The sequence below is a fragment of the Rhinoderma darwinii genome, assembly GCF_050947455.1.
Source record: "Rhinoderma darwinii isolate aRhiDar2 chromosome 3 unlocalized genomic scaffold, aRhiDar2.hap1 SUPER_3_unloc_3, whole genome shotgun sequence".
Lineage (NCBI taxonomy): Eukaryota > Metazoa > Chordata > Amphibia > Anura > Rhinodermatidae > Rhinoderma > Rhinoderma darwinii.
This window is the reverse complement of record NW_027461746.1, coordinates 895,511-910,163: the sequence shown is the minus strand read 5'-3', so window position 1 is coordinate 910,163 and position 14,653 is coordinate 895,511. Positions and strand designations below refer to the sequence as shown.

The window sequence follows — 14,653 nt, the reverse complement described above, 5'->3', positions numbered from 1 at the left end:
GTCCACATGAATTGCAGGACATGAGATTTCCCAGCAGAACATTGTCCAGATCATCACCCTGCCCCCACCGGCTCATCTTCCCATAATGCATCCTGCTGCCACCTCTTCCCCAGGTAAGCGACGCACCCGGCGATCCACATGATGTAACACGTGATTCATCAGACCCGGCGTCCTCCTCCATGTCCAGTTCTGATGATCACGTGACCACTGTAGGCGGTTTCAGCGGTGGACAAGGATCAGCATGGGCGCTCTGACCGATCTGCACCTACACACCCCTGTATACAGCGAGCTGCGATGCTCTGCGGGTCCTGACATCTTTCTATCATAGCTAGCAGTAATATCAGTAATTTGTGGTACAGTAGATCTTCTGTGGGAATGGACCAGACGGCCAGCCTCCCGTCCCCCGCACATTAATGATCCTTGTGTGTCCATAACCCTATCGCCGATCACCGGTTGTCCTACCTTGGAGTACTTTTGGTAGGTATTAACCCCACGACGAGCAGCCGTTCTACAGATGACCCACTAGACCAGGAACACCCCACGTCGAGCGGCCGTTCTACTGATGTCCCACTAGAACAGGAACACCCCATCACGACCGGCCGTTCTACAGATGACCCACTAGACCAGGAACAGTCCACAACGAGCGGCTGTTCTACAGATGTCCCACTAGACCAGGAACACTCCACGTCGAGCGGCCGTTCTACAGATGACCCACTAGATCAGGAGCACTCCACGTCGAGCGGCCGTTCTACAGATGTCCCACTAGACCAGGAACACTCCACAACGAGCGGCCGTTCTACAGATGACCCACTAGACCAGGAACACTCCACGTCGAGCGGCCGTTCTACAGATGTCCCACTAGACCAGGAACACTCCACAACGAGCGGCCGTTCTACAGATGACCCACTAGACCAGGAACACTCCACAACGAGTGGCCGTTCTACAGATGACCCACTAGACCAGGAACACTCCACGACGAGCGGCCGTTCTACAGATGATCCACTAGATCAGGAGCACCCCATGACGACCGGCCATCCTACAGATGTCCCACTAGACCAGGAACACTCCACGTCGAGCGGCCGTTCTACAGATGACCCACTAGATCAGGAGCACCCCATGACGACCGGCCGTTCTACAGATGACCAATTAGACCAGGAACACTCCACGTCGAGCGGCCGTTCTACAGATGTCCCACTAGATCAGGAGCACCCCATGACGACCGGCCATCCTACAGATGTCCCACTAGACCAGGAACACTCCACGTCGAGCGGCCGTTCTACAGATGACCCCTAGATCAGGAGCACCCCATGACGACCGGCCGTCCTACAGATGACCAATTAGACCAGGAACACTCCACGTCGAGCGGCCGTTCTACAGATGTCCCACTAGATCAGGAGCACCCCATGACGAGCGGCCGTCCTACAGATGACCCACTAGATCAGGAACACTCCACAACGAGCGGCCGTCCTACAGATGACCCACTAGATCAGGAGCACCCCATGACGACCGGCCGTCCTACAGATGACCCACTCGTCTCCACATCACAATTTGGTCCTTGTCGCAGTCGCTCAGATTCTTACACTTCTCCATGTTTTCTGCTTCCAACATCAACTTCATGAGCTGACTGATCAATTGCTGCACCCCCTATATATATATATATATATATATATATATATATATATATATATATATATATATATCTCCTAATATATCCCCTCCTATATATGACCCATATATATATATATATCCCCTCCTAATATATCCCCCCTACTATGTCCCCTCCTAATATATCCCCTCCTAATATATTCCCCCCTCCTACTATATCCCCTCTAATATATCCCCCCTACTATATCCCTCCTACTATATCCCCTCTAATATATCCCTCCTAATATATATATATCCCTCCTAATATAGATCCCCCTACTATATCCCCTCCTAATATATCCCCCTACTATGTCCCCTCCTAATATATCCCCCTACTATGTCCCCTCCTAATATATGCCCCTACTATGTCCCCTCCTAATATATGCCCCTACTATGTCCCCTCCTAATATATCCCCCTACTATGTCCCCTCCTAATATATCCCCCTACTATGTCCCCTCCTAATATATATCCTCCTAATATATCCCCCCCTAATATATCCCCCTCTATTATATTCCCCCCTACTATATCCCCCCTAATCTATATCCTCCTAATATATCCCCCCTTGTGTCTCCATCACCTCACACACCATAAGTGAGATGTAGTCACCACCTAATGTCCATGTCCATCACCATGAGAAGATATGAACCCACCCTGTTCCCCTTCACAACATGTATCAGCAACCACGGCCTTTATAATAACCCAACTCACCGACACCACGGTAAATGCTGTATTCACGATTCCTGCACCAATTGTAGCGTAGATCGGCTGCTCCACCCCAGCTTTAGAGAAGATGTCCGTGGAGTAATAGAAGATCTGCAGAAGACCAACCAAAATCACCTGAGACTAGCGTCAATGTAATGAGCATGGATACACAGGTCAACACACAGGGGGATGGGTGGACCCCGCGCTCCTCTTCACTTACCGCGTTAATACCAGACAACTGTTGGGAGAGTTGCAGGATTATGGCCACAATTATGGGTTGTCTGTAGGTCTGGGAACGGAAGATCTTCAGAATGGAAACTTTCTGTTGGGTGTCCATCTGTCTTTTCTCCTCCTTCATTTCCGAGAGGTCTCCCGAGACATCCAGGAGGCCCGGTGAGACGGCGTAAACCTGAAATTTGGGCAACAAACATTATGAGCCTCAGCACTAGTGATCATCCCGGTATACGCACTATGGGGAGATTTATTAGGACGGGCATTCGGTATAGGCACTATGGGGAGATTTATTAGGACGGGCATTCGGTATAGGCACTATGTGGGGTTTTTATTAGGACGGGCATTCGGTATAGGCACTATGGGGAGATTTATTAGGACGGGCATTCGGTATAGGCACTAGAGGGAGATTTATTAGGACGGGCATTCGGTATAGGCACTATGGGGAGATTTATTAGGACGGGTATTCGGTATAGGCATTATGAGGAGATTTATTAGGACGGACATTCGGTATAGGCACTATGGGGAGATTTATTAGGACGTGCATTCGGTATAGGCACTATGTGGGGATTTATTAGGACGGGCATTGGGTATAGGCACTATGGGGAGATTTATTAGGACGGGCATTCTGTATAGGCACTATGTGGAGATTTATTAGGACGGGCATTGGGTATAGGCACTATGGGGAGATTTATTAGGACGGACATTCGGTATAGGCACTATGTGGAGATTTATTAGGACGGGCACTCGGTATAGGCACTATGAGGAGATTTATTAGGACGGGCACTCGGTATAGGCACTATGAGGAGATTTATTAGGACGGACATTCGGTATAGGCACTATGGGGGGATTTATTGGACGGGCATTCGGTATAGGCACTACGTGGAGATTTATTAGGACGGGCACTCGGTAATAGGCACTATGAGGAGATTTATTAGGACGGACATTCGGTATAGGCACTATGAGGAGATTTATTAGGACGGGCACTCGGTATAGGCACTATGAGGAGATTTATTAGGACGGACATTCGGTATAGGCACTATGGGGAGATTTATTAGGACAGGCATTCGGTATAGGCACTATGGGGGGATTTATTAGGGCGGACATTCGGTATAGGCACTATGAGGAGATTTATTAGGACGGACATTCGGTATAGGCACTATGGGGAGATTTATTAGGACGGGCATTCGGTATAGGCACTATGTGGGGATTTATTAGGACGGGCATTGGGTATAGGCACTATGGGGAGATTTATTAGGACGGGCATTCGGTATAGGCACTATGTGGAGATTTATTAGGACGGGCACTCGGTATAGGCACTATGAGGAGATTTATTAGGACGGGCACTCGGTATAGGCACTATGAGGAGATTTATTAGGACGGACATTCGGTATAGGCACTATGGGGGGATTTATTGGACGGGCATTCGGTATAGGCACTATGTGGGGATTTATTAGGACGGACATTCTGTATAGGCACTACGTGGAGATTTATTAGGACGGACATTCGGTATAGGCACTATGGGGGGATTTATTGGACGGGCATTCGGTATAGGCACTACGTGGAGATTTATTAGGACGGACATTCGGTATAGGCACTATGGGGGGATTTATTAGGACGGGCATTCGGTATAGGCACTATGTGGGGATTTATTAGGACGGACATTCTGTATAGGCACTATGGGGAGATTTATTAGGACGGGCATTCGGTATAGGCACTATGGGAGATTTATTAGGACGGGCATTCGGTATAGGCACTATGGGGAGATTTATTAGGACGGGCATTCGGTATAGGCACTAGAGGGAGATTTATTAGGACGGGCATTCGGTATAGGCACTATGGGGAGATTTATTAGGACGGGCATTCGGTATAGGCACTATGAGGAGATTTATTAGGACGGACATTCGGTATAGGCACTATGGGGAGATTTATTAGGACGGGAATTCGGTATAGGCACTATGTGGGGATTTATTAGGACGGGCATTGGGTATAGGCACTATGGGGAAGATTTATTAGGACGGGGCATTCGGTATAGGCACTATGTGGATATTTATTAGGACGGGCACTCGGTATAGGCACTATGAGGAGATTTATTAGGACGGGCACTCGGTATAGGCACTATGAGGAGATTTATTAGGACGGACATTCGGTATAGGCACTATGGGGGGATTTATTGGACGGGCATTCGGTATAGGCACTATGTGGGGATTTATTAGGACGGACATTCTGTATAGGCACTACGTGGAGATTTATTAGGACGGACATTCGGTATAGGCACTATGGGGGGATTTATTGGACGGGCATTCGGTATAGGCACTACGTGGAGATTTATTAGGACGGACATTCGGTATAGGCACTATGGGGGGATTTATTAGGACGGGCATTCGGTATAGGCACTATGTGGGGATTTATTAGGACGGACATTCGGTATAGGCACTATGGGGGGATTTATTAGGACGGGCATTCGGTATAGGCACTATGTGGGGATTTATTAGGACGGGCATTCGGTATAGGCACTATGGGAGATTTATTAGGACGGGCATTCGGTATAGGCACTATGGGGAGATTTATTAGGACGGGCATTCGGTATAGGCACTATGGGGAGATTTATTAGGACGGGCATTCGGTATAGGCACTATGGGGAGATTTATTAGGACGGGCATTCGGTATAGGCACTATGTGGGGATTTATTAGGACGAGCATTCGGTATAGGCACTATGGGGAGATTTATTAGGACGGGCATTCGGTATAGACACTATGTGGAGATTTATTAGGACAGGCATTCGGTATAGGCACTATGTGGAGATTTATTAGGACGGGCATTCGGTATAGGCACTATGTGGAGATTTATTAGGACGGGCATTCGGTATAGGCACTATAAGGAGATTTATTAGGACGGACATTCGGTATAGGCACTATGGGGAGATTTATTAGGACGGACATTCGGTATAGGCACTATGGGGATATTTATTAGGACGGGCATTCGGTATAGGCACTATGGGGGGGATTTATTAGGACAGGCATTCGGTATAGGCACTATGGGGAGATTTATTAGGACCGGCATTCGGTATAGGCACTATGGGGAGATTTATTAGGACGGACATTCGGTATAGGCACTATGGGGGAGATTTATTAGGACGGGCATTCGGTATAGGCACTATGGGGAGATTTATTAGGACGGACATTCGGTATAGGCACTATGGGGAGATTTATTAGGACGGGCATTCGGTATAGGCACTATGGGGGGATTTATTAGGACGGACATTCGGTATAGGCACTATGGGGAGATTTATTAGGACGGACATTCGGTATAGGCACTATGGGGAGATTTATTAGGACGGGCATTCTGTATAGGCACTATGGGGAGATTTATTAGGACGGGCATTGGGTATAGGCACTATGGGGAGATTTATTAGGACGGACATTCGGTTTAGGCACTATGTGGAGATTTATTAGGACGGGCACTCGGTATAGGCACTATGGGGAGATTTATTAGGACGGACATTCGGTATAGGCACTATGGGGAGATTTATTAGGACGGGCATTCTGTATAGGCACTATGTGGGGATTTATTAGGACGGGCATTGGGTATAGGCACTATGGGGAGATTTATTAGGACGGACATTCGGTTTAGGCACTATGTGGAGATTTATTAGGACGGGCACTCGGTATAGGCACTATGAGGAGATTTATTAGGACGGGCACTCGGTATAGGCACTATGAGGAGATTTATTAGGACGGACATTCGGTATAGGCACTATGGGGGGATTTATTGGACGGGCATTCGGTATAGGCACTATGGGGATATTTATTAGGACGGGCATTCGGTATAGGCACTATGGGGGGATTTATTAGGACGGGCATTCGGTATAGGCACTATGTGGAGATTTATTAGGACGGGCATTCGGTATAGGCACTATAAGGAGATTTTTTAGGACGGACATTCGGTATAGGCACTATGGGGAGATTTATTAGGACGGACATTCGGTATAGGCACTATGGGGAGATTTATTAGGACGGGCATTCGGTATAGGCACTATGGGGATATTTATTAGGACGGGCATTCGGTATAGGCACTATGGGGGGGATTTATTAGGACAGGCATTCGGTATAGGCACTATGGGGAGATTTATTAGGACGGACATTCGGTATAGGCACTATGGGGAGATTTATTAGGACCGGCATTCGGTATAGGCACTATGGGGAGATTTATTAGGACGGGCATTCGGTGTAGGCACTATGGGGAGATTTATTAGGACGGACATTCGGTATAGGCACTATGGGGAGATTTATTAGGACGGGCATTCTGTATAGGCACTATGTGGGGATTTATTAGGACGGGCATTGGGTATAGGCACTATGGGGAGATTTATTAGGACGGACATTCGGTATAGGCACTATGTGGAGATTTATTAGGACGGGCATTCGGTATAGGCACTATGTGGAGATTTATTAGGACGGGCATTCGGTATAGGCACTATGTGGAGATTTATTAGGACAGGCATTCGGTATAGGCACTATGGGGGGGATTTATTAGGACAGGCATTCGGTATAGGCACTATGGGGGGGATTTATTAGGACAGGCATTCGGTATAGGCACTATGGGGAGATTTATTAGGACGGACATTCGGTATAGGCACTATGGGGGGATTTATTAGGACGGGCATTCGGTATAGGCACTATGGGGGGATTTATTAGGACGGGCATTCGGTATAGGCACTATGGGGGGGATTTATTAGGACAGGCATTCGGTATAGGCACTATGGGGGGATTTATTAGGACGGGCATTCGGTATAGGCACTATGTGGAGATTTATTAGGACGGGCATTTCATACACCAGTTTTGAACGGACGTTTTGTTGGCGTAAATTGTACCGAGATTATTAACAGACGCACTCTTGATAAATTTGGCACATTTCGGCCTTTCCTCGAAAATTAAATCTAGGTCTGCTATGAGTGTGCGCAGATTTGCCCCATTTTCGGTCTGTAGTAATGAGAAATCTGTTGTAAAGTCCATGACCGTTAAGTCTTCCGTTAACTTCTCCCACTTTTTCTCTCTACTTTTGAAAACTGGTGAGTGGCGAGAAAAGTCGTCCATTCTTGTCCGCGGCAGCACCAAAGGGATTTTGAACGTGACCCAACCTTAGACCGAACTACTAAAAGCAAGCCATGCAAGGGTTAATAGAAGGACACCCCTCTCCCCTATAAAACCCCCCAACCTTCATGTGTGAAGTTTTTGTTCTGTCCCTACTGGACATCTCCCTATCCGATTTAATTTTTTTCCCTCCTTTTCTTTTAGGAGAGCTTCATCCCGGGTGGGGGTGTCTGGCCAGTCAACGGGATTGTTGACAAGGAAACTGAGACTTGGGGTTCCCCGGCAAAAGTGGATCTGGCTTCGGTCGGTATTTCCTGCTGGGGACTCATCTCTCCATAGGAACCCTTTTGCTAGGTCTCTTAAAGTGAGTTAACTAATGAGTTAATAGCGGGGGCCCCTAAGGATTAGATCCTAGAAATGATTCCGACTATGAAATCTGCCTCTGAATTTTTGTGTGATTTCCCTGTTGATGCTCTGCGTCGTCTTCTAGGCAGATATCCCTCTCGAATGCGGCTAGATGTGCTATCTGGCTCAAACCTTGCAGCGGTGACTTGCCATCTAAGCGTTAGTTCTGTTCTTTACCATTTCAACCAGGTCATCTGTTTGGTGACCAACTCATGAAGATCCTGATGTCCCTTAACAAGGAAAAGGGCAATCTTTTCCAGGCTCTTCATGGAGGAGATTTTGGTCTGCTCGTCCTCCAAGAGCTTCACCTTCTAGGGGAAGACAAATTTTCGTCCCTACGGGAGGCAGGACACGTGAAGCAGAAGGAAGCCACAAGGGCCTAAAGAAACCACCTACTTTCAATGTCAAGGCTGATTTCTGATGCCAGAGGTCTGTGTTCTCCAGTAGGTCCAAGACTCTTGACGTTTTTTCACATCTGGCAGGGCTCCAATTCCGATGTCTGGGTATTAGACATCAATCGCTCAGGGTACCGTTTTGGAATTTTCCTACCATCCAATCGGTCGGCCTCAGGTTCCTGTTCTTCTTCAAGAATTTCTGGACAAATGGGTATTCGTGCACGTTCCTCTGGCAGGGTATTACTCCCTCATGTTTCCTGTACCCAAGCCCAGCAGCAGTTTGAGGTTACTTATAGACCTGAAAGGCCTCAACAGATGTCTTTACAGGAAGAGATTCAAGAAGGAGTCTCTATGATCTGCTACTTATCTGCATATTCCGATCTGTAGTTAGCGGCTCTACCCTATGACCTGTCCTCGGCTCCGATGGACTTTACCAAGACAGCGGTGGTTCTAGCAGCAGCTCTGCATCTGCCGGGTGTTCGTATAGTTCCCTAACTGGGCGACTGGCTGCCTGAAGTCATCTTCTCCAAAGATTCCAGATTGTAATAAGATGTCTAGAGATGCTCAAATTCATCATCAACGTGGAGAAGTCCCTTCTGATATTCCTACCTTCAGTTTAAATTCAGGCTATCCTGGGTAGTCCTGTCTATCATGCACAGCCGTAGTCTTTCCATAGAGGCCGAACCCTTACAGGCAGAGCGTTTGAGAGCTTGGCACAGAGAGCCAACCGGTCTATTCAAGAGGATTTCTGTGTCTCCCAAGACGAAGTTTGCCCTTAGGTGCTGGTTGAAGAAGAAGAATCTTCAGACAGGGGGATCTTTTTCTCCCCAAGAATGTATCATGTTGACCACGAATGCCTCCAGCCAGGGCTGCGGAGCTCACGTAGACGACTCTTAGACCCAGGCTCGGTGGTCTCACCAGGACAGCACAAGGTCATCAAATTTCAGAGAGATGAAGGCTGTGAGACTGGCTTGGACATATTTTCAGGTCAAGTTGAGGGGTTATGTCGAAATTCAGACAGACAACCTGGTAATAGTTTTTTACCTCAGCGAGCAGAGGGGACGACTACCAGGTGTTGGCTTCTAGAGAAGGAACGTTTGAAGATCCACATCATCGGCAGTGACAACATAGGGTGTATAATAGTGTTTGACGCATGTTCTCCAGCTGGGGCGTTGAGCATTATCTATCTACTAGAGACGTTTAGACTTCAGAGTTGCTTGATTTCCTTCGGGGCCTGAAGTGTAATTCCTGTGGTTTCCGCTTTGCAGTCATCAATGCCTGCCTGGATTTCAAGCTCTTTGATAATCATCTTATCAGACGTTTCTTATCCAGATTCTCAGGCCAAATATAAGATCTTCTTACCCCATTTGGGATCTGGCCATTGTACAGGGTGATTCAAAAGGATGGTGCAATGATAAAGTACGGCGACATCAAAGCAAGAAAAAGCTTTTTCCGTGTTGGAATTTGCAGGAACCGGGTCTGTTGTGACAACAGCGAAACTTTCGGAATATATTTGGTAAATGTTCTCTGCCCAAAGACTTCGGAAGAGACCGTAAACAGGATTGGAGCCGTGTACGAGCGTGGGCCTAGAAAGTCGATGACGCTGACTAGTATGGACCTACAGGTGCCGCAGAGCACGGTATGGCGGATCTTACGAAAACGTCTGCGTTGTAAGCCCTATAGATGACATCTTCAAGAGATGGAACCAGACGACAAACCCAAACACTGTGTCACGTTGGATACGTGGACCCACTGGACCATTCCGCCTTGGCGGTATGGCAGCTGGCCAACAGGACACAGGTCACAGTCTATAGTTCGTATAGGGTACCTGTGGCAGCTCGGACAGTAGCAAGGCAGGCTCGGCTGGGACTAGGCAGCAGGTAGGCGGCAGGCGTGGAGTAGAAGGACATGCGTGGAATACAGCACAGCACGACTTCAGCTCAGCACTGCACTTGTCCAGGATAGCACGGTACATGGGTACAGGAACGGGGAACACTGGGAACTGGAAAACACTAGGAGACCATTTGCTTAGACAAACTTTGGGTATGACGACAACGCTCAGGCATGGGAGCAAGGGGCTGAACCCTTTTTATAGTCCAGGGTGCTCATGGGCTAATTTTGACATTAACTCAGGTGCGCGTGCTTGCCCTTTAAGAGCAGGCACGAGCGTGCGCGCAGGCACCCTACGGGACCCGGCCGAGGTAAGCGGAAGTGAACGATGGCATCTCCTGAGGAGTAGACTGGGGCCGGTGCTCACAGACCCATGGCTGCAGCCGTCAGGAGGTGAGTGAGCCTGACGGCCCGCGGCCATGGACATCACACACTGTGACTTTTGCAGGGCTGATTGGAGGACAAATTCACTGACGGCCGGGTGTGCAGCGATGAGGCGACCTTTCACTTCAGTGGTGAGGTCAATCACCATAACGTTAGAATTTGGGGCTCAGAAAAACAATGTGCCGTTATTGAGCACGAGGGACTCACCCAAAGCAAACGTGTTCTGTGCAATGAGCCAGCGCAAAGTTTACGCGCCCTTCTTATTGCCGAGGATACGGTCACTGGCTGCTCTTACCTGGACATGTAAGGCCCTGTTCACACAGAGTTTTTTGCAGGCTGAAAATTCTGCATGTAAAAATCAGCTCCAGTTTTTTTTTAAGTGGTTTTGCACCACAGACGTTTTTTTACGTGTTTTTTTACCTCTGTCTTCAATAGGCACAACACGCCTCATGGACGGTGCGGCCCTGGCCGATACCTGAATAAAACTCTACTGGAATGTTGAATTGGCCGAACCGGAAACACCCTGCGACTTCTGTCTGTGGGGGCTACATCAAAGACTCAGTGTATCTGCCCCCCAGCCTCATGATCTGAACGACTTGAGACAACACATCACTGAAACAGTGGGTACATATCAGCGGATTTGCCGGCACGCATCTTGACAGAACTGGACCATCGCCTAGACATCTGCCGGGTCACCAATGGAAACCTCTGTGAACATGGATAAAACTTGGAGAGATCGTGCGTCTCTTCATGTTAATACATTTGCGTTCTGTTCTCTCGGTCATGAAGACCCAGACCATCATTTTGCACCGGCCTTTTTGAATCACAACGAGTATCACAACCATTCGAGCCTCTTCAAGAGGTGGACTTTACATTTCTATTCAGCGAGGCTCTTCCTTTGGTAGCAATTTCTTCTGCCAAAACGGTAGGCGAGCTACAAGCCCTATCTACCCATGAACCTGAGGTCCTTCCAGGTCCAAGCCCCATCTACCCATGAACCTGAAGTTCTTCCAGGTCCAAGCCCTATCTACCCATGAACCTGAGGTCCTTCTAGGTCCAAGTCCTATCTACCCATGAACCTGAGGTCCTTCCAGGTCCAAGCCCTATCTACCCATGAACCTGAGGTCCTTACAGCTTGTTTCCGACTAAGGGTTCGTCCTTCCTTCTTCCTTTCTGGCGGATTCCAGTATGAGCCAGGAAATGTAATGAGCCGCCTTTCATCTGTCTGAAACCGACCCACGTCTCAGCTAAGCAAGTCCCTTGGCTGCTGCCACAGATAAGAAAGAGGGAAATGAACTTGCCTGAAATTTGAGGCATCGGACACCCACCCGATACTGGTCCAAGTCCTATCTACCCATAAACCTGAAGTTCTTCCAGGTCCAAGCCCTATCTACCCATGAACCTGAGGTCCTTCCAGGTCCAAGCCCTATCTACCCATGAACCTGAGGTCCTTCCAGGTCCAAGCCCTATCTACCCATGAACCTGAGGTCCTTCCAGGTCCAAGCCCTATCTACCCATGAACCTGAGGTCCTTCAAGGTCCAAGCCCTATCTACCCATGAACCTGAGGTCCTTCCAGGTCCAAGCCCTATCTACCCATGAACCTGAGGTCCTTCCAGGTCCAAGCCCTATCTACCCATGAACCTGAGGTCCTTCCAGGTCCAAGCCCTATCTACCCATGAACCTGAGGTCCTTCAAGGTCCAAGCCCTATCTACCCATGAACCTGAGGTCCTTCCAGGTCCAAGCCCTATCTACCCATGAACCTGAGGTCCTTCCAGGTCCAAGCCCTATCTACCCATGAACCTGAGGTCCTTCCAGGTCCAAGCCCTATCTACCCATGAACCTGAGGTCCTTCCAGCTTGTTTCCGACTAAGGGCTTGTCCTTCTTTCTTTCTGGCGGATTCCAGTATGAGCCAGGAAATGTAATGAGCCGCCTTTCATCTGTCTGAAACCGACCCACGTCTCAGCTAAGCAAGTCCCTTGGCAGCTGCCACAGATAAGAAAGAGGGAAATGAACCTGCCTGAAATTTGAGGCGTCGGACACCCACCCGATACTGTGTGTTTTTGCAGTTCAGATGAAGTGTCGTTATTTCACACATGGAGGAGGTTTGAGGGGCTTTTTATAGGGGAGAGGTTTCTTCTATTAACTTCTGCATGACTTTCTGCTTTTAGTATGTTCAGTCCTATGTTGGTCTCGACAAAATGCCTTTAATGCTGCCGAGGACTCCGATACAGAAAATTGCAGGTAAGTACATTTTTCTTTTTTAGGGCAGGATCACACACAGTTTAGATGCCGTTTTTGTGGCAGTTTGACTCCATTTTTTAAGCCAAACAGAAGTGGACACACAAAACAAAAGAGATGCATCAGTATTTCCTTTATATCTTTCCTTCCCTTTGGATCTACTTCTGGCTTTGGCACAAAAAATTGACCCAAAAACGGTATCAAAACTATTTGTGAACCAGACCTTATTAAAAATGTGGGACTTTTTTACACTACAAATTAGTCGCAAATCGCCCGATGAACTTCCACCCTACATGTTCATGAATTCTGTGCATCACTTCTCGCAAGAGAAAAACGCTGGCGCGGTTATTATTTACAACGAGAATGAAGGATCACTCACTGGTCCGGGCCTGGCTCTCCTGCTCACACACAATATACAGGAACCGAGGGCTCTCCGGGCAAAATGGTAGCAAAATGGATTGTAAAGCAGCTGGAATCAAGGTTACCCAAAACAGAGCGGGCCATCGATCCCTAGTCCCCAAGAATAAATCAAGACCCAACACCTGGGGGGGAATGTAAAAAGAAAAAAAAACATAAGTTATCATAGAAGATGGTGTAGAATAAAAAGACAGAAGATACGAGTCAATAATAAGGAGATAACGGAGTATTGACTATAAATAGGCGGTGCGGGATACAACTACAGGAGATACAGGATAATACAGGAGATACAGGATAATACAGGATAATACAGGATGATACAGGAGATACAGGAGATACAGGAGATACAGGAGAATACAGGAGAATACAGGATGATACAGGAGATACAGGAGATACAGGATAATACAGGAGATACAGGATAATACAGGAGATACAGGATAATACAGGAGATACAGGATAATACAGGAGATACAGGATAATACAGGAGATACAGGATAATACAGGAGATACAGGAGATACACGAGATGCAGGATAATACAGGAGATACACGAGATGCAGGATAATACAGGAGATACACGAGATGCAGGATAATACAGGAGATACACGAGATGCAGGATAATACAGGAGATACACGAGATGCAGGATAATACAGGAGATACACGAGATGCAGGATAATACACGAGATACACGAGATGCAGGATAATACAGGAGATACACGAGATGCAGGATAATACAGGAGAAACACGAGATGCAGGATAGTACAGGAGATACACGAGATGCAGGATAATACAGGAGATACACGAGATGCAGGATAATACAGGAGATACACGAGATGCAGGATAATACAGGAGATACACGAGATGCAGGATAATACAGGAGATACACGAGATGCAGGATAATACACGAGATACACGAGATGCAGGATAATACAGGAGATACACGAGATGCAGGATAATACAGGAGATACACGAGATGCAGGATAATACAGGAGATACACGAGATGCAGGATAATACAGGAGATACACGAGATGCAGGATAATACAGGAGAAACACGAGATGCAGGATAATACAGGAGATACACGAGATGCAGGATAATACAGGAGATACACGAGATGCAGGATAATACAGGAGATACACGAGATGCAGGATAATACAGGAGATACACGAGATGCAGGATAATACAGGAGATACACGAGATGCAGGATAATACAGGAGATACACGAGATGCAGGATAATACACGAGATACAC

General features: G+C 47.6%; 1 protein-coding gene across 1 annotated transcript in view; it reads right to left on the bottom strand.

The window, feature by feature from the left end:
• Window positions 1–2,254: 2,254 nt before the first annotated feature.
• Window positions 2,255–14,653, bottom strand: part of SLC2A4 (solute carrier family 2 member 4) — a 55,799-nt gene continuing 43,400 nt past the window's right edge. The window contains 4 exon segments of the mRNA XM_075847376.1: window positions 2,255–2,458; window positions 2,568–2,738; window positions 2,740–2,756; window positions 13,367–13,529. Of these exon segments, the coding sequence (XP_075703491.1) occupies window positions 2,255–2,458; window positions 2,568–2,738; window positions 2,740–2,756; window positions 13,367–13,529 (555 nt within the window).